The sequence below is a fragment of the Paroedura picta genome, chromosome 9, assembly GCF_049243985.1.
Source record: "Paroedura picta isolate Pp20150507F chromosome 9, Ppicta_v3.0, whole genome shotgun sequence".
Classification (NCBI taxonomy): domain Eukaryota; kingdom Metazoa; phylum Chordata; class Lepidosauria; order Squamata; family Gekkonidae; genus Paroedura; species Paroedura picta.
This window is the reverse complement of record NC_135377.1, coordinates 39,656,088-39,674,473: the sequence shown is the minus strand read 5'-3', so window position 1 is coordinate 39,674,473 and position 18,386 is coordinate 39,656,088. Positions and strand designations below refer to the sequence as shown.

Genomic DNA, 18,386 nt, shown 5'->3' with positions numbered 1-18,386 from the left:
CCTTATGGTCCAACTTTCACAGCCATACATTGCAACTGGGAAGACCATAGCCTTGATTTGACACACTTTTGTTGGCAGGTTGATGTCTCTGCTTTTTAGGATGCTGTCTAGATTTGCCATAGCTTTCCTCCCGAGGAGCAAGTGTCTTTTAATTTATTTGCTTCAGTCCCCATCTGCAGTGATCTTGGAGCCCAGGAAAATAAAATCTGTCACTACCTCCATTTCTTCCCCATCTATTTGCCAGGATTTAAGTCCATTAGGGAAGCAAAAATGACATGCAGTTTTGTGTCCCTTATAACTACTTGAAGACATTCAGCAACTTACATGATGTCATCTCTACCACCAAAAGATGCCTGAGTTTCGTATATTGAAACTAATATGGGGAGTGGATTTCTGGGAAACTGGTGGAAAAAAGTTACCATCCCAATCAAAATCCTCCTTCAGCTGTTTTTTAAAACATTAAACTACAAATCAGAAAATCTAGACAGGAATCTCTAACATTAGGTGTTGTTTGGTCCTTACACTGATGAATTAGAACTAACTCAGTTACATCAACTCAGATGAAATGGATATCAAAAGAACTGCCTCTATTTCCTAAACCAGCATGGAATATTATGGCAGATATTATTATTATTTATTACATTTTTAGACCACCTTTCCAAGACCTGCTCAGATAAAATGTTTCTAGATTAAAAGCATATGGAATTATCTCTTCCAGCTTGTTTGTGCTATTCCAGTTGGATTCTTTCTTACATAAATTATTTAAATGAAGAGTTCTTATTGATGCTGTTAGCATTTTTGTTTTTGTTAGCTTAACTGTAATGATTTAAAATGGTTAAAAAAGATCTGAACCGTCATGTTGAAAAGCAGTCTTTCAATGTGATTGCTACTAATAAAGCAGACACAATTGCTTGTTTGAGACTGCATAAATTGTAATTTGATCTTACGCTGCATCAAAAGAAATAACAGTAGACCATAGAAATTATACTTCTTTGAGAAAGCTGCAGTTTAAGGGAATTCTTAGGAAGCGACGTTCAAGCTTCTTTAGGCTTTTAAAACCTCATCTTGAGCACATTGCACTGGAAATTTCTCTTGACTGAAAATTCTTCACCTTATAGTACCAAATGTTTGACAGATGCTATGCAGTTTTAGTTTTGGTTTTGCCAAGTGCTTGTTAAAATACTGTTATCTTTTTATTTTTGCAGTTCTTTTGTCCATCAGGTACACCAAGTGGACTTCCAGAAGTCATTGGTTTTTTAAACGGTGCTTCTATTCAGCATATTTTTAATATCAGGACTTTTGTTGGAACATTTCTCTCTTGTGTTCTAGCTGTAGCATCTGGACTCTTCTGTGGACCAGAAGGTCCCATGATTCACTTGGGGTAAGGAACACATATTTTAAAAGTTGCAGATATAAACTTTTAGTGATATCCATAATGGCATAAATTGTCCTTAACATGTACTACTATTTATCGAAAATATATCTGCATAAGAGGATATAACCCATAATTAAGCTGCAGTCCCCTCCACATCTGGGATTTCTTAGAAAAGCTGATCTGTGGCCTGAAATTTGTCTTGACTGCAAATATCACTGAAACTATGGGAATTGTGCCAGAGCATAACCTTGCCACACTCATTTCAATGTTGTTTGTGCTGGAGATAGTCCAGTGGATTGGACAACCACAGTGTTTTCTTCTGATTTTTATTTGTTTTACGCCTTCATGTTTTGATGGTTCTTTTCTATGTCTGCAAAAACACAATTTCCCCCCTTCTGTCCTGAATACGTTTACATGGATGTAGATATATGTTCTAAATAACTATTTACATTAAATTAAATAAATACCAGTATTTGAGCCTGCAAAAATACACACCCCTCCTGATTGTTAGTGTGTTTGAGGCATGGAAAAAAATCAGCACAAAAAGATCATGGTATAATCTCAAAATGCAGAAATTGTGATTACAGGATTGAAATAAAAACTCTCTTATGACTCATTGTGAGATTGTATGTTTGGGATGGGATCATTAAATGTGTGGAGAAGGTTTGGAATGCGTCCTAGAATGGTGCATTTTTGTAAGCAGAAGGACCTATATTCAGTCATTGGCATCCCCATTTATCTAGTGTTGGGAAGCTCAGGCTGCAGGGTTGTGAAGATGTATTTATTTAGCACATTTTTATCCATCCTTCCTCTAAGGAATTCAAGGCAACATATTTCATTCTCCCCTCCTTCATTCTGTCCTTGCAAACCCTCTGAAGTAGGTTAGGTTGAGAAAGAGTGACTAGCCCAACGTCACTCAGCAAATTTCATGGCAGAGTAGGGATTTGAACCTAGCTGTCCTGGGTCATAGTCTAACAGTTGATACAGCTTCAATATGCAGAGAGGGTAGGACACCAGGCTGTTTAAAGAATAAAGCAGCTTTTATTTGGAACAGAAACAACAATGTATAGAAAGAGGACAGAAGAGACCTGACTAACTGTTAGTTGTAGTAAATCTGTTGGTCAACTTTTGCAAGGAGGCTGGGAGGAAGTTTGTTTAAACAGGCAAGAAGTCCCCTGTTGAGTCAATCAGGACACTGGAGGAGATAATTTAAAAATCATCAGGAGGTTCCCTATCTTATCTATGCTAAATATATATCTCCTCCAATGCCCCCTACAGGACACCCTTTCTCGGCACTGCAAAATTAATGTATAATCTTAATTGATTAAAATATACATTTGATTTAAAACTGATTATGTTTTGCATAATTCACAGGTGGCACAAGAAAAATTCAAGAGATACTTTAAGTATATCTAAAACTGCCCCTCTTTTGAGGATAGTATATTTCTGAATGTGAATAAAATAATCTTAGGAAAGAATCTAAATTGCTCTGCAGCTCTTTGGCATCTGTGTATTTCTTCTCCTTAATTGAAATTTTGTAATAGTACAAGTTAAATATTGCATTAATACGTATACATTTTTTTCAGTGCAATAATAGGCTATGGATTGAGCCAGTTCAAGTCTGAAATCCTTGGAATTCATCTTCCTTCCTTGACCAGATTTTGGAATTCAGCTGACAAGTAAGAAAATGTATCAAGTATTTTTAAATCAAAGTATGCAACGTCTGAAGTATATATCTGTGTAGAAAGTTTGTAGGTATTTTTGCTGCACCTCCTCCTATTTGTGTGGCTTCATGGTGCACCATGAGTTTTCAATTATCCTGAAGCTTCTAGATTTCACTGCCTCTTTTTCTTTAAATTGTGCCACATACTAATGTGACTTTTCATGTTTAGCAGCCTTTTCTTAGTTAAGGAAGAAAAAAATAGTGCTCTACCAAGCAAACTGTTTTGTCTTTTTATATCAATTGGAAAACATCATTGGCCATGGGAGGGGGGGGGTCAACATATACGGTCATATATGGTCATATCACCCAATAACTGTCTAACAAATTAAAAATATATTAAAAATAACTAACTCCCACCCATTCAGGAAACCCTTCCAAGGCTGTCAAGAAATCCCTTGAGAAAGCCTGGGGTAGACAAAGGTCATATATTGTAAAATGAAAGCGCTATGTTGAATACATAGAAGGAAATGAGATTTAGACTCCTGCTCTGATTGTTCATGGCCTTCAGGTACATGTTTATTTATTTATTTTATTTAGATTTTTATATCGCCCTTCCCTACGGCTCTAGACAGTTTACATAAAATATTTTGAAACATTTACATAGAACACTCTCAAAATCAATTGATAAAGAATGTACAAAATAGAACTTTCCATTCATGATAGCACTCTACATTGTTAACATGTCAGGGTTTCACTCTGTGTGAGAAACTGGAAAAACACTTCCTTTGCCTGCTTGTTTTTAAAAACATATTTCCAACCAATTCAGATGTGAAAAATCAGCAGGTCTTTCAGTAGGAACATGAATTATAAATGCATTCTTTTATTTTGAAAAGTTGGCATATGCAAACCTGTGGGGCATCCTGAAAGGTTCTATTTTACACTGGATTTATTTTGATTGTTTGTGTTAAGCTTGCATATGGAAGGGATTGAAGGATCATGTACTACAGTTTTAATTCACTGGATGATCAAAGTATATAAATAAAACATGCCTCTGACCATTGTGTTTGTTGTACATCCAAAGAAAAAGCTTCCTATGGCCCAAGGATAACCAGACAGTCCAAATAAACATGATACGTTTGCCCTCTTAAGCTCGCCTCCACAATTACTGACATAAACTAGGGACATATTCCTTAAACTTATTTTCGCAAGGAATTTAATGTAAAACCAATTCTGCAAATTTTCAAAGATCCTTTGCACATTCATAAAAGTCCCCCTAGCAACTGGAATTCCTCGTTCAGACTACACAGGTATTATATTGGCTCCTGAGCTCCCATTGTACCAGACTACGTGATCTGATTCAGCTTTACAAGACTCTGTGAACTCTGAACAGATCATCCAGAAACAGTTTGTGATAATCATAACCTACTGACAAGTGTGAGTTTCAGGTGGCCCACCATTGTCATGTAGGGCTGTCAGGTCCCTCCTTCTGGTCAACGGGAGGGATTGGGAGTAGGGTTACCAGATCCAGGCTAGGAAACTGCAAATTTGGGGATGGAGTCTGAGGAGGACAGGGACCTCATGGGATACAATAGCCATGCCCCCCCCCCCGGTCAAAACATCCATTTTCTCCAGAGGAACTGATCTCTCTGTAGTCTGGAGATGAGCTGTAATTCCAGGTGACCTCCAGCTCTCACCTGAAGGTGGCATCCCTATTTTCATACCTCCATATGATTGTAGCAACACTTCTTTTCCAGAATTGAAAGGAAAACCATTTATTTACTTCATAGGAAGCAGTTATTAAAAACAAAATGTTTATTTTAAAGTATATGAATTGTTAGTAATAGAAATGTATATATGTAATGTGAAGGGGCATTTTCAAGTTTTGAAGTTTTCATTCTCCTACATTAGCACCCTATTCTTTCAGGATCATATCAGGAAGATAAAGGTGATCTTGAAAACCTGGCCTGGAAGGAGTTTTAGGTGGGCAGTGCTCAGTAAACTGGGAAGGCTAGTTTGAAACTTTACTGCTCTGAGAGATTCCATTGTCTATCTCTGTGGGCGGTTAAAAAAAGAGATAGTATTTTGACTCCTATTCCCCAAAATGTCTAAATTGGGAACTTCTTCCTAGCTCACCAAATGGTAACTCTTTAAGTCTGTACTAAAGATCAAGGACACAAAAGTCTATTATACAAAATGGGATTCTGAAAAAAAACTGTGCTGTCTTGTGCTGCATTGTTGTTCTTGTCTATTGTGTTTTGTCTCCCTCCTTTAGGAGGAATTTCATTACTGCTGGGGCAGGAGCAGGAATTGCCTCTGTTTTCCACGCTCCAGTGGGTGGACTTCTATTTACACTGGAGGAAGTGGCCTCTTTCTGGGACATTAAGCTGGCCTGGCAAACCTTCTTCTGCTGCATGATGGCTGCTTTCACCACAGATTTACTCTCCTCTTCTCTCTGTGGGTTTGTCTACAGGGGCCAGTTTGGATTTTTCAAAGCTGAGAAAAGGATTTTATTTTGGGTATGTGCTGCATTTATGAACAACCTGGCATTATATGTCAGCATCCATATTGCTTTGAACTTATCAATTTATTTAAAATATTTCTGCTGTGCTTTAATTCACATTTAAAAGAGGACCATAACTGATTGAATCCACTCATCTGTGCATGGAAGGCACACACAATTTCCCATGCTTCTCTTGGTTCCTACAGCTGCTTCCAACCATGGGGAATATCATTGCTGAGGTTATGCAGACAGAGGATTAGCTGTGCATTGCAGCTTGGTAGACTGAGTGACAGGACAAGGGGAAAAGCCACCCCTTCCCTTGGTGGAGCTGCACTTGCAGAAGATGAAAGAGGACCCATTTTTCCTGTAAAAAAACATTTTCACACATGTTCTAAAAATGCATCTCAGCTCTTCTTACCTAACTTATTGGTGTCATGTGTGACATGAAGAGAAGTTACGCTCTAGTCAATGCATATTTAACATTTGCATTATAGACTGTTTTAAGCAAAAACTAATTTTTGCTTTTCATGTGTCTGCCACAAAATATCTTCTGTCCCTCAGTCTGGAATGTGTAAACAGAAACTGATGCACAACATAGTTGGGGACAGTCTGTGTCTTGTCTTGTTTATGTTTTTGGCAAGGCTGAAACCTCACTAAGAGAACTGAGTGACAAGAAACCTTTACAGAATGATCCATCCTGTTTTATAGCAATAACCCCTGCAAATACTAAGCATTGGTTGCACCAACTTGTTGTTGTTGTCAGCCATTCAGTCATGTCCGACTCTTGGCAATCCCATGGCACAGCTGCCATGATTCTCGATCCCGCACCACCTCCCTCAGCCATGCAACGTTCTGGCCAGTGTCCATTCTGATTGTGTCTAATGACCGCATTCTTTGTCAGCTTGGTTTCCTTTTTCTATTGACCAGTCCTAGAATAATCATTCTCCATTGAGTTGGATCACACGATATGACCAAAGTGAGTGAGCTGGAATGTCATGATTTTGCCTACCAGTGATATATCAGACTTTATGCACTGTAGTATTTCCTTGTTTGTGATTTTGGCTGTCCATGGAACCCGCAAAAGCCATCTCCAACATCAGAGTTCAATTGAATCGATTTTTCTCTTGTCCGATTTTTTCATCATCCCACTTTCACAGCCATAAGTAGCTATTGGAAATATGATAGATCTAACTAATCTAGATTTGTTATTGTTGTTGTTAGGTGTGAAGTCGTGTCCGACCCATCGTGACCCCATGGACAATGATCCTCCAGGCCTTCCCATCCTCTACCATTCCCCGGAGTCCATTTAAGTTTGAGTTTAACTACATTTGTTAGTCAGACTTATATCCTTGCTTTTCCATGCTCGGTTCAAGCTTATCATTGCTGAGCAACCCAGAGCAATTCTATGTTTTATTTCCATACTACAATTGCTACTCACATCAATTTGTGATCCAAGAAAAATGAATTATTGAATGCAATTGATCTCTTCACCATCAATTGTTATTGTGACATGTCTGTTTTTTACCGGGTCATTATTTTTGTCTTTTTAGTGTTTACGAAAAGGCCAAATTTCTTACTTACTTCATTAACTTTTATAATCAGCTATTCTAGGCCTTCCTTAGTTACTGACAGGAAGGTAGTGACATCAGTATATTGAAGATTATTTATATTCCTTCCTCCAATCTTAATTCCAGTGTTTGATTCTTTGAGTTCAATCTCTGTTATAAGCTCAGTAGCAATATTTTTTCTATTAATTTTTATTCCTATTTTGATTATCTTAATATGATTTTTGCAGGCTGTTCTTTAGTATTCCTTTATGGAATTCTTTAGTATTCCTTTGTGGAATTCTTTCTCATCTGATACCTATCCAGCTGTATGTTCATGGAATTTAGCAAATATAATTGAATTTGGATGCAATTAGAGTGAAGACAGGAAGAAAGTAAACTTTTAGAAATAAAATAGTCTCACAGCAAATTTACCTGTAATAATATTCAAGGAGGTCTTGAGCTCTTCAAGTGTTGGTTCTTTCTTTGTGTAACAATAGTTAAACCTATTTAAATATTCTAATTACAGTACCAGATATTATAGTTGCTGGGGATTGTTCTCCAGGTGGAACATACCATGCCCCCACTTTTTGGGGGGACTTCACACATGAAGAAGAGTTGGTTCTTATATGCCACTTTTCTCTAGCTGAAGGAGGCTTACAGATGCCTTCCCTTTCCTCTCCCCACAACAGACACCCTGTGAGGTGGGTGAGGCTGAGAGAGCCCTGATATCACTGCTCAGTCAGAACACCTTTAGCAGTGCTGTGGTGAACTCAAGATCACCTAGCTGGCTGCATGTGGGGGAGGAGCTGGGAATCAAACCCAGCTTGCCAGATTAGAACTCCGCACTCTTAATGACTACACCAAGCTGGCTGTCTTGGATCAATACTACAGCTGATCAAGAGAGTCAATCAGTCAAACTACTGCTGACCAAGAGAGACACCCTGTGAGGTGGGTGAGGCTGAGAGATCCCTGATATCACTGCTCAATCAGAACAGCTTTATCAGTGCTGTGGTGAGCCCAAGGTCACCCAGCTGGCTGCAACGGGGGGAGTGCAGAATCAAACCTGGCTCGCCAGATTAGAAGTCCACACTCCTAACTACTACACCCAACTCGCTCTTCCAGTCATGATCTTCCAGTCTCACTCAAGAAGAAATTTTGTAATTCTACTTTGCCTTCTGGGAGAGTTCCTGAGACAGAAATTATTGAATCATTGGGTTCAGCAAGACATGGACACTCAGTTCCAAACAACCAATAACTTTATTGGAACAATAAACTTTATTTGAACAAGAGAACACTGAATACAAATAATCAGAACTATTGAACTTATATACATTCTAAAGCTTCCTGCTAAGCCATTGGCTGTTATCAGAGGCCCATGACTGGTCCATAATTCTGTTCAGTAATTGGCTAAAATCCTGGAACCATCAAATCCCTAGTGAGGGTTCAGGATGTCAGTCTCACCTCCCAAGCTCAGTCTGTTTGTGTCCACAGACAACAGTAATATAGTAGAATGTTGTCCATGAGCAATATGGCTTTATGTCCAGGTCACATTAATGGGCAGACAACAATATCAATACCCAACTCTAGATTTTAATTCAGCATGAAGTAATCAGAGGAGTGCTGTCTCTGAAAATGGAAGCTGTGCTTTGTCTGTTTAGGCTACCAACCGTTTACCAACCTGTTAGAAAAACTGAGACTAGTTCTTTCTACTTATCTTTGCCTCTGTTATCCTGAAAACAGCTAAAGTGCATAGCAAAAGTGAGAGGAGAATATCAACAGGCATTGTAGAATACTGTTTTCACTTTTATGAAGTGACCTGACATGTGTGGTCTCTATGGCCTTGTCCCAAATTACTGGAATCTGCTCTTGAAGAAAGCTTGCAGAAGAGTCAGTCCAGAATGTGGTTGCATGGCTTCTGACTGGTGCTAACTTTCTGCCTTCCACCAGTTACCAGTTTATTTTCTGGATTAATTGAAGCTGTTGGTTCTGATATTTAAAGCTCTTTTAGGAATAAACTGATATCATTAGAAGCCCAGTTCTGAAATGCTGCTGTGGGTGTCACTACTCTCTGAAATAAGCTTATCATCAAAAACTGTTCTCTCTATCTCTCTCTCTTTTGTGCTGGTGCCCCCTCTGGCTCTTGCCACATATGATCAACTGAGGCAAATGTAAGGAAGAAATCTAGTTTAATGCTTTTTTTTTAAAGTAGCTTATATTGTTGGAATAGGCAATGTCTGGTGTACAAAGAAGAAGAGGACTCTGCAGGGGGCAGCAATAAGACTATTAGATAGGATTTATTTATTTATTTATTTATTTATTTATTTATTCATTCATTCATTTATTTATTTTAGATTTCTAAATAGTGAACCCAGCACTTTCTCTCCTGTTAAGTGTCATTCTTTGTCTCCAGATTACTTCTCTTAGGGACAATATCCTTCTACTACTTGGAAGCCACAGATCCAGTCAGTTAGACATGTAGTCAGCTCCTTTCTCTGTCTTTCCTGGAGAGACAGCTTGATGTAGTGTAGTGGTTAGGAGCACCAACTTCTAATCTGGTATGCCGGGTTTGATTCCCCACTCCTCCTCCACATGCAACCAGCTGGGTAACCTTGGGCTCACCACAGCACTAATAAAGCTGTTCTGACCAAGCAGTACAATCATGGCTCTCTCAGCCTCACCAACCTCACAGGGTGTCTGCTGTGGGGAGAGGAAAGGGAAGGTGACTGGAAGCCGCTTTGAGACTCCTTCGGGTAGAGAAAAATGTCATATAAGAACCAACTCTTCTTCTTTTGCACTATCCACTACGGCAATTTCAGAATAAGTCTTTACCTACTCTTAATCAGGGTGTGCAACCTCACTTCCTTATTTATCTGTAATTATCCTACCAAATGAATACAGTGTATTGTAACTGCTGTTGCCTTAAATAACATTTTATAGTTTTTTTACAAGCTCATTTTAGGACATTTCATAGAACAGCTCTTGATCTTACTTCTTTCCCCCCCAAGGAAATGCTGGATAGAGTTGCTGCCAACATGGTTTTCACCATGGCTTCACTGTTTCTAGGTTGGCCAAATAACTAGGGGAAAAATGCAATTTTGTTAGTATCAGACTGCAGGCAAACTTGACTTCTTTTGTGTTTTATAGAAGTTACCAACTGAGTTTACAGTTAATAAACTCTAAAGGGAAAGCTTATGAGTTATTTTCCAAGATAAATATTTCCCTTCTGTTTTGCCCTGTTCAACATAGTGTAGTTAGTAAACAAAGCTTTATTGTATAACATCTCCTTGATTTTTCTGAAGTGCAGGATGTTATAGATGCCTGAAGATAATTTCAGGAGGGTAGCTGTGCCGGTCTGCAGTAGATCTAAATTTGAATCCACTAGCGCCTTAGAGACCTTCTGGTCTCTGAAGGGCTATTTGACTTGAAAAATGTCTGTATTAGTATGAAAGCTACTATTTGCTTGGGAGTAAATCCCACTTGACAACATACTCTTATTTAGAAGTTGGAGATCAACTTAGTTATATAAGTAGAATTTAAGGAGCAGGCATATTATTAACCTATAGAATGAACTCTTGCAGGAATTACGAAACATTAGAAACACCATGTTTCAAACACAACAGACAGTTCTTCAGTCTTTCTCTTTCTAGTATTATGGTTCAACTTCATAGATGTCAAATTTCAGATGTTCAGTTATATAGGTGTCTCTCTCTATATATATATATCTATATATATATAGACACCTATATAACTGAACATCTGAAATTTGACATCTATGAAGTTGAACCATAATACTAGAAAGAGAAAGACTGAAGAATATGGGGCATTTCCGTATCCATTAAATGCTGCTTCATGCCAGTTGATTGCAGACTGAATATTCCGGCCCCTGCAGATGACATTGCCACATCCAGCTGACAGGTCATTACATCATCCTTTTTAAAGTGCTTCCTTAAAAGGCCGATACTTGCTAAGCAGTCATTCATGCATCAAACAACACAGGACATACCCAGTAGGTGAATATATGCCAATTCTGGTTTAATGTAAATCTGCATACACATCTCCAGTATAAAGAATTTGCACAGCTTTGCCTAGATTCTAGAGGTAGAAGGCTGCATTTGATATGCTGAAGATCTGGCACAAAGACCTTGACTAGGGTTTATAAACTATCACAAGAGCAATCTGCTTCTTATATACCTAATTTCTGCTTATTTGTTGAGCTGTTGTCTTATACTGCTTCTTACACAGTGGCAGCTGTGTATCAACCAACTGGCAATATTCACAGAACACACTGTTTCTTTTTCTTTCAACTCAGGTTAAGAATTTACTGGATATGAGTGTGTTGGCCTTTGTTCCAGCAATTTTCCTTGGAATACTTGGGGGTCTTTTAGGAGCTCTCTTTGTTTTCCTGAATATCAAGATTAATAAATTACGTATGTGGTTCTTCAGCACAATTCCAAAAACATCCCTCAGAAAAACAGCCAAGCTGTTAGAATCTGTCCTGATTCTTGTAAGTATTCAATAGTACTTTCTTGAATATTTCATATTTACTCATATTTACTCTGGTTTTGATAAGAATGAAATCCTGGGCATGAAAAAGAAAGGATGAACAGAACAGCAAATAATGCTACGTTTAGAAGTTAGAAAGAACCTCATGCAAGGTATACAAGGACGTGGGATGATTGGGACCCGTCATGTGTGCATTACTGAGATCTTGTGTCAATTTTTATTTTGGATAATGTTGCTGTGCATGTGGATCTGTTTGCTTGCTGAGTAGCCAGGCATTCTTCCTGCGAACCCACACATTTTACAAAGGGGACCTTAATGTTTGTTTTGTTTTGTGTGAACTGCCTCAGACTATTCTAGAGAGGCAAAACATACATTTTGAAGTGAGTAGATTCAAGGGCCTTACAGGAATAATGAGCTAAGTTTATAAGTTTATCATTTGTTTTGGCTCAGCTCTGGGGGGAAACATAGTGAAGGAAGTAAATATGTAAGATCCATTAGTCTCCAATCCTGACATATTTATTTCCTTGACTGTGTTTTTCTGGAGTTAAACCCAAACAAATGATAATCTTATATACTCAGCTTGTTATTTCTGTAAGGCCCTTGAATTTGTTAAACATCTTATGTGGTGTACTGATTTATTGCTTACTCTCTGCCTATATGTATGGGCTGGTAAATTCCCATTTTACTGAGTCTGAAGAAGTCTGTGAGCACTTGAAAACTTACTTCTTAAATAAAATTTTGTGAGTTTTAAGGGTGCCACTGGACCCAAACTTTGTTCTTTAAAAAAAGATGACCATGAAAACTCATCCTGGAGTGGAAGCTGCTCATGCCACTTATGTAAGGTGACCATTAGTTCCACTTCTTGCGGGACTCTCCCACCTTTGGCAAAATAGTCCCGCGTCCCATAAGGTACTTAGAAAGTCCTGTGCCCAGCTGCAAAGAGAGCACACGGCGTGGCTCTGGCTGGCTGGCTGCCCGGCCTTCACCAAACTCAAGCGCCGCCCCCACATCACGTACCACACCTGTCTGGACTCTTCACAGGCAGGACCTGCAAGGGAAGGGAAGGTGCACGGCAGCACGTGCAACTTCAGCCCGGAGGTGAGCGAGCAAATGAGGTGATCCGGGGAAGTGAGTGGGTGGGGCAAGCAAGCAAACGAGGCGAGGGTGCCATATGGAGGGGCAGAATTGTTCTCTCTTGCCCCAGAGGGACAGACCAGAATGAATGGGATGAAATTAATTCAAAAGAAATTCCATCTAAACATCTGGAAGAAGTTCCTGACTATTAGAGCTGTTTCTCAGTGGAACAGGCTTCCTCAGGAGGTGGTGGGTTCTCCATCTTTGGAAACTTTTAAACAGAGGCTAGATAGCCACCTGACAGAGAGGCTGATTCTGTGAAGGCAAAGGGGTGGCAGGTTACAGTAGATGAGTGATTGGGATGTGAGTGTCCTACATAATGGATTAGATGACTCATGAGGTCCCTTCCAGCTCTATGATTCTATGATTCTATGATTTTATGATTCTATAAGGAATACCAAATGTAAGATTATCTGATCCAAATTTATTGCATGTTTTTGTGAGGATGTGCATGTGCTCATTTTAAACTAATCCTATGTCACTATTTCTACCTTGTGCATTTCTATACAAATGTATAGGTTTTAACTATTACTGCAACTGTCTACGTGCCGTATTTCTTTCATTGTACACCAGTAAAGATCCAGTCAATGTTTGATTTGACCAGTAAATCAGAAAAGTAAGTAAAGAAAGACATTATTTTATAGGTTTCGTGGGTTTGATAATGCTTCTACAGTTTGAAAGTAGGTCCCTGTCTGAATATTCCATAAAATGCAAAACTATGTTTGTATGCAGGAGCATAGGACATGAAATATGTACATGCCACAGGGCATGGCCTGTCCAAGGCAGGGCCAAATCGGGAGGTGCCTCCTGGCTGCAGCGCCATTGCACACTGACAGGGAAGGTTGGGAGGGAGGCGGGAGGCCTTCCTCTTCTCCCCTGGCCTTCCCTGTCATTTTAAATGCTCTCCCTCCCTGTGACTCCTCCCCCCCAAGAGCCACCGTAGTGCCTGCTGAATTTCAATGTGCAGTGGGCTTTATGGCTAGTAGAATTATAAAGCCATGGCATTGCAGTGCTGGCAGAGAATCTCTCCTCTCCCCCTTATGCTATTAATTGCTCAGTGATGGGCCTGGGGTCTTCTTCTGCCACCTTTTAGAAGGACTGCCACATAAAGAACTAAAAAATCGAGGTATCTTCTGGATGGGGGGTGGGTGGAGTCTAACTGCTGAGTATAGAATAGAAACAAAAAATCCACGATATATAATGTCTTTATCACTAATTTTCCTTCCTATGTGGACGTTTAACTCTAGTCTTAAAGACATAAAGATGTCAGTTTTTCAAGAAAGCACCTGTTTTATAACAATTTGATACTATTTTGTAGACTGGTTGTATTTTAATTATGAATTAATATTGTATCTTTTCTTTTGTTTTTGAAGCATAAGCCAGGTCAAATGGCAAATTTCAGAATATAATTGTCCACCGGCAGCATTACAGATCGGGCCAGATTTAGTGAAAAATTCAAATCAAACCTTTAATGAAGGTATGTACAAGAACATTTAACTAGAACTAGATTATTTTTCCCCCTTTCGGGTCAGGATCTGATCAAAGCTTCTAATTCTAAAAAGGGCTACACAGGTATTTCTGTAGACATTAGCATAAGAACCAACTCCTTCTTCTTCTTCTTCTTCTTCTTCTTCTTCTTCTTCTTCTTCTTCTTCTTCTTCTTCTTCTTCTTCTTCTTTTTCCAGTTGATCAGATGACCCCCAATTATGCCATTATTGTTCATTTATCAACAGATGACAATTGGACTTCAGTATAAGATTTGTCAGTAGGAGGGTTTTTAAATATTTTCAAAAAAGATCACAATCCAAAATAGATAATGGTAATGAAAAGACAAGATCAGAAAGATGTGTGCAATGGGCTGACCTACCCACTAGGTCTCCATGCCTGGCCATGCACCCACAGCATCTGGGTCTGCCCAGAAAGAACCAACTGCTTGAGTAGGTTCCCTGCAAGGAGTCTGCTCTCTCCTTCCCTCCCTCTGTTGGGTGGGGGGGGTGGCCCCTTTACCTCCTCTGTATGTTATTGTCTCTCCTGATTGTGGAGGGAGGTTGATAGTCAGGTGATGGGAGAATGGGCACCATTGTTCCTTACCCTTGTCACCAAAGGGCCATGAGGGACAGTGATAGCTTCACTGCTTTAGGATGCTTTGGGCTGATACTGTGTTGAGCAGGGGGTTGGACTAGATGGCCTGTATGGCCCCTTCCAACTTATGATTCTATGATTCTATGATTCTTCCTGTTGCTATGCGGGGCAAGGAGGCTGGGCGCCATCTTCTTATCTCCTTTCAGGGGTGAGGAGGGTGGGTGGTGAATTCTTGACTTCCTGCAGCCCCAAGTAGGGATAGCTTGAACTCCCTAGCTTAAGTTGCCTAAAATCCTTGAGCTAAAATTCATGCAGAATAAATACAGTTACTGGAAAGCAAACCTGGTTAAGTCGCAAGTGATTATTAAGACAAAGGAATGTAAGAAAAGATGGTTTTTGTGGCATGCTTAGTGAGTGTATTAGTGAGTGCCCTCAGAAGCTTATTTTGTTCCTAATTAAGTAGAAAAAATAGAAAAAAGAACTAAAATATGAGATTCTTTTGGTTTAACAGTATGAACTGTTATTTTGTTGCTCTTCTGTCTCATTTAAAGCTGCTGCTCTCTTGGGTGAGAATGGCATGAGAGGAATCATGTACCTGTTCAGACGTGGGACTCACGAGGAATTTGGTTATGCCTCTCTTTTTACTGCACTGGTGTTTTATTTCCTGTTATCCTGCTTGACAGCAGGGTCTGCTGTTGCCAGTGGTTTGGTTATACCTATGCTGTAAGTACTGCCAACGATACTCTAGGGCACAATTATCTCTGCTGAAAACTGAAATGTAGTGACAGCAGTTTAGTATATTCCACTTAGCCCTACACTTAAAAATCAACTTAAAGTAAAAAATAGCCATTATTTACTACACATGAGGGTGGTAGCCAGGTATAGCATCCATCTTTTATACTAGACAAAATGGGTTTTGCTTTGATGAGTCTGGGGTAAGGAGGGAAAGGTGAGAGCTGGTGTGTGGTGTAATAGTTAAGACTGGCAGACTCTAATCTGAAGGGCTGGGTTTGATTCCCCCCTCCTCCATAAGCCAGTTAGGTGACCTTGGATCAATCATAGTTCTCTCAGGTCCACCTACCCAACAAGGTGTCTGTTGTCAGGAGAGGAAGGGAAGGAGATTGTAAGCCACCCTTGGGTAGTGAATATCAGGGTATAAAAGCCAACTTCTTCGAAAAGTCTTACTGGAATTCAGCCTCCTAGCACATGTCTGAAAAGAAATGAAAAACCTAATAAAGAGCTTTTTTTCTTTGAATCTCATACATATCAGGTTAATGTAAAGAGGACATGGACAGGATAAAAGGTGCATTATTCTTTTGAGTGTATGACAGAGAAATTTGAACCCCTATCTTTAACCTTCATTTTTATGCTCTATCAGGATTTTTGCACAGCTAATAAGTATTATTTTTCTTATTTATGTGGAATCTATTTCCTCAAAGTAGAACTTCTGTTATATGGGCTTTGTATATTCCCAGTACTCTAACAACAGTATGTTATTGGTAGAAAAACACAAATGTTCCCTCACTGCAATGGTAATTACTGTGTGGAATGAGATTGTGTGTATGTCCCAAGCGCTTATTGGACAGTGTGTGTGTGACATCACTGCTAATTAACAATGAAGTTCCCATGATACTTCAGCATGGATAACTCGAGGGGCTTTCCGCACCGGGATCCATGTAGCAATTGTTTGCTGAACGAAAAATCGCCATTTAAAATAGTGGAATTCGTCGTTATGCATACCTGCCTTTGTAGTGGAATCCAGTTGCGTTTCTATCGTTTCCCACAGGCTTCTGATCTCGGCAAAAATCGCTAGCTAGGAAGCGCTATTGCCAAGCTCGTCCCGCCCCTGGCCGTCAAGCAGCCAATGGGCAGCCGTTATCATGCTCCCAAACAGCCCCTTTCCCTTTAAGAAAGGTTTAAAAAACAAACAAACACACCCGTTGCAACGAATATGCGTTGATTCGTTGCAATGGAGAGACCCATCCAGCTAGCAGGTGGTGTTTGAGCAGCCGTTTCATCGTTGCCACGCTCCCCCCTGAGTGAAAAAAAAAATCCCCCCCCTCACGGGCGCGATTTTCGGCCAAAAACAGTGTGAAAAATAAAGGGAAAATAAATCAGCAAACGGGCTTCTGTGTTGCTTGTGCTTAGTGACTGTAAACAGAGGGACTGCAGACGGGGAAGCCTCACTGGCTAAACGGAGGCTTGCCGGTGCGTTGATCTCCGCTTTCTTGGAGAAAAAAATGGCGGAACGCTTCGCCAGAAGCTCAGAGGAGAGAGCCAGGGGGAGGGACTTTGCAGAAACCGCAACAATGGTAACACACAGAACTTTCCCACTAGTGTTGCAGATTGGTTGCAGGAGTGTGGCGCTTTCCGGAGGGTGAATCCACTTTTTGGGATTTCCCTGAAAGCGCTACAATGAAGCGCTTTTTGCAAATCGGTGTCAGGAGTGTTGCAGATTGTCAACGACGTTGTGTATAACGGCAAAACTGTAGCGTTTTCAATTAGTAACCATTGTGCAATTTTGAAGGAGTGCGGAAAGCCCACAAGTTTTTCCACAACAAAAAATGGTTAACAATACACTATGCGTCCTGCCATTATTGTAAATCTTGGGCTTTTACATTTTTTCTAAAATACATTTGTAGGAAGGCTGTGCACCCCCCCCCCCGATTGCTAGCATGCCCCTTTCCCCTTATTTTTTCTACAGGGGGAAAATAGGAGCTGAACCATCTCTGCTTGTATACCAATGCTGCCCTACATCCAATTGCTTAAAGAGAGAATGTCCAACTGCAAGGTCTCAATCAGTGTCCCCACAAATATAGCACAAAAAGAAAATGAGAACTGGGTGTATCTTTCCTGAGTAGAGCTCTTGTTTTCTTCTTCTCCTTTGTAGATACATAGGAGCATTATATGGAAGGATTGTTGGCTTGATCTTGGTTTCCATTTTTGGAATTCAGACTGATGAGTTTGCTGCATGGATTGATCCAGGACTGTTTGCTGCTGTTGGTGCTGCTTCATTTTTCAGTGGTGTTTCAAGGCTAACTATTTCCCTCACCGTTATAATGGTATGTGTTTGTGTGTTTTAAAATTAATCTAATTTGCAAGGAGAACTATTGTGAAACAACTATGATATTACAAAACAAATTTTTCTGACTTCAAAAACCCTTTCTTTGTGTCCCGAAATTTGACTGGTCAGAAGGAAGTACAGTGATAAAGAGCTACAGTGTGTGTGTTTGTGTGTGTGTGACAGTGAGTATGTAATACTTGCACCTTTTTCAGGTTTCACATGTTTTGGCTAAAATGATGTGTGAGAGAAGCCTGAGCCTGTCTTATAGAACTCAGAGCCAGTCAGAATGCTTTCCAAAGTGAGTGCCTCTTATGTTTACATAGATGTCGGGGAAGCATTGACCCTGCTTGTGTACCCTTGTGTTGTTAAGCTGAGATAGCTTTCACTTCCTTCTGCATCTAGAGTCTAGATTCTAGAAAGCCAGTGCATCTAGATTCTAGAAGGCCAGCGGCTGTCATGTATAATCCAAGAAGGCCATGTATAATCCAAGAAGGCCAGCGGCTGTCATGTATAATCCA

General features: G+C 39.8%; 1 protein-coding gene across 1 annotated transcript in view; it reads left to right on the top strand.

The window, feature by feature from the left end:
• LOC143844796 (chloride channel protein C-like) overlaps positions 1-18,386 on the top strand; it is a 74,604-nt gene that overhangs the window by 9,378 nt on the left and 46,840 nt on the right. Inside the window, exons 4-11 of the mRNA XM_077352447.1 lie at positions 1,206-1,381; positions 2,962-3,054; positions 5,311-5,554; positions 11,395-11,589; positions 13,241-13,338; positions 14,096-14,199; positions 15,356-15,527; positions 17,695-17,866. Coding sequence (XP_077208562.1) covers positions 1,206-1,381; positions 2,962-3,054; positions 5,311-5,554; positions 11,395-11,589; positions 13,241-13,338; positions 14,096-14,199; positions 15,356-15,527; positions 17,695-17,866 — 1,254 coding nt within the window. The remainder of the gene's footprint in view (positions 1-1,205; positions 1,382-2,961; positions 3,055-5,310; positions 5,555-11,394; positions 11,590-13,240; positions 13,339-14,095; positions 14,200-15,355; positions 15,528-17,694; positions 17,867-18,386) is intronic.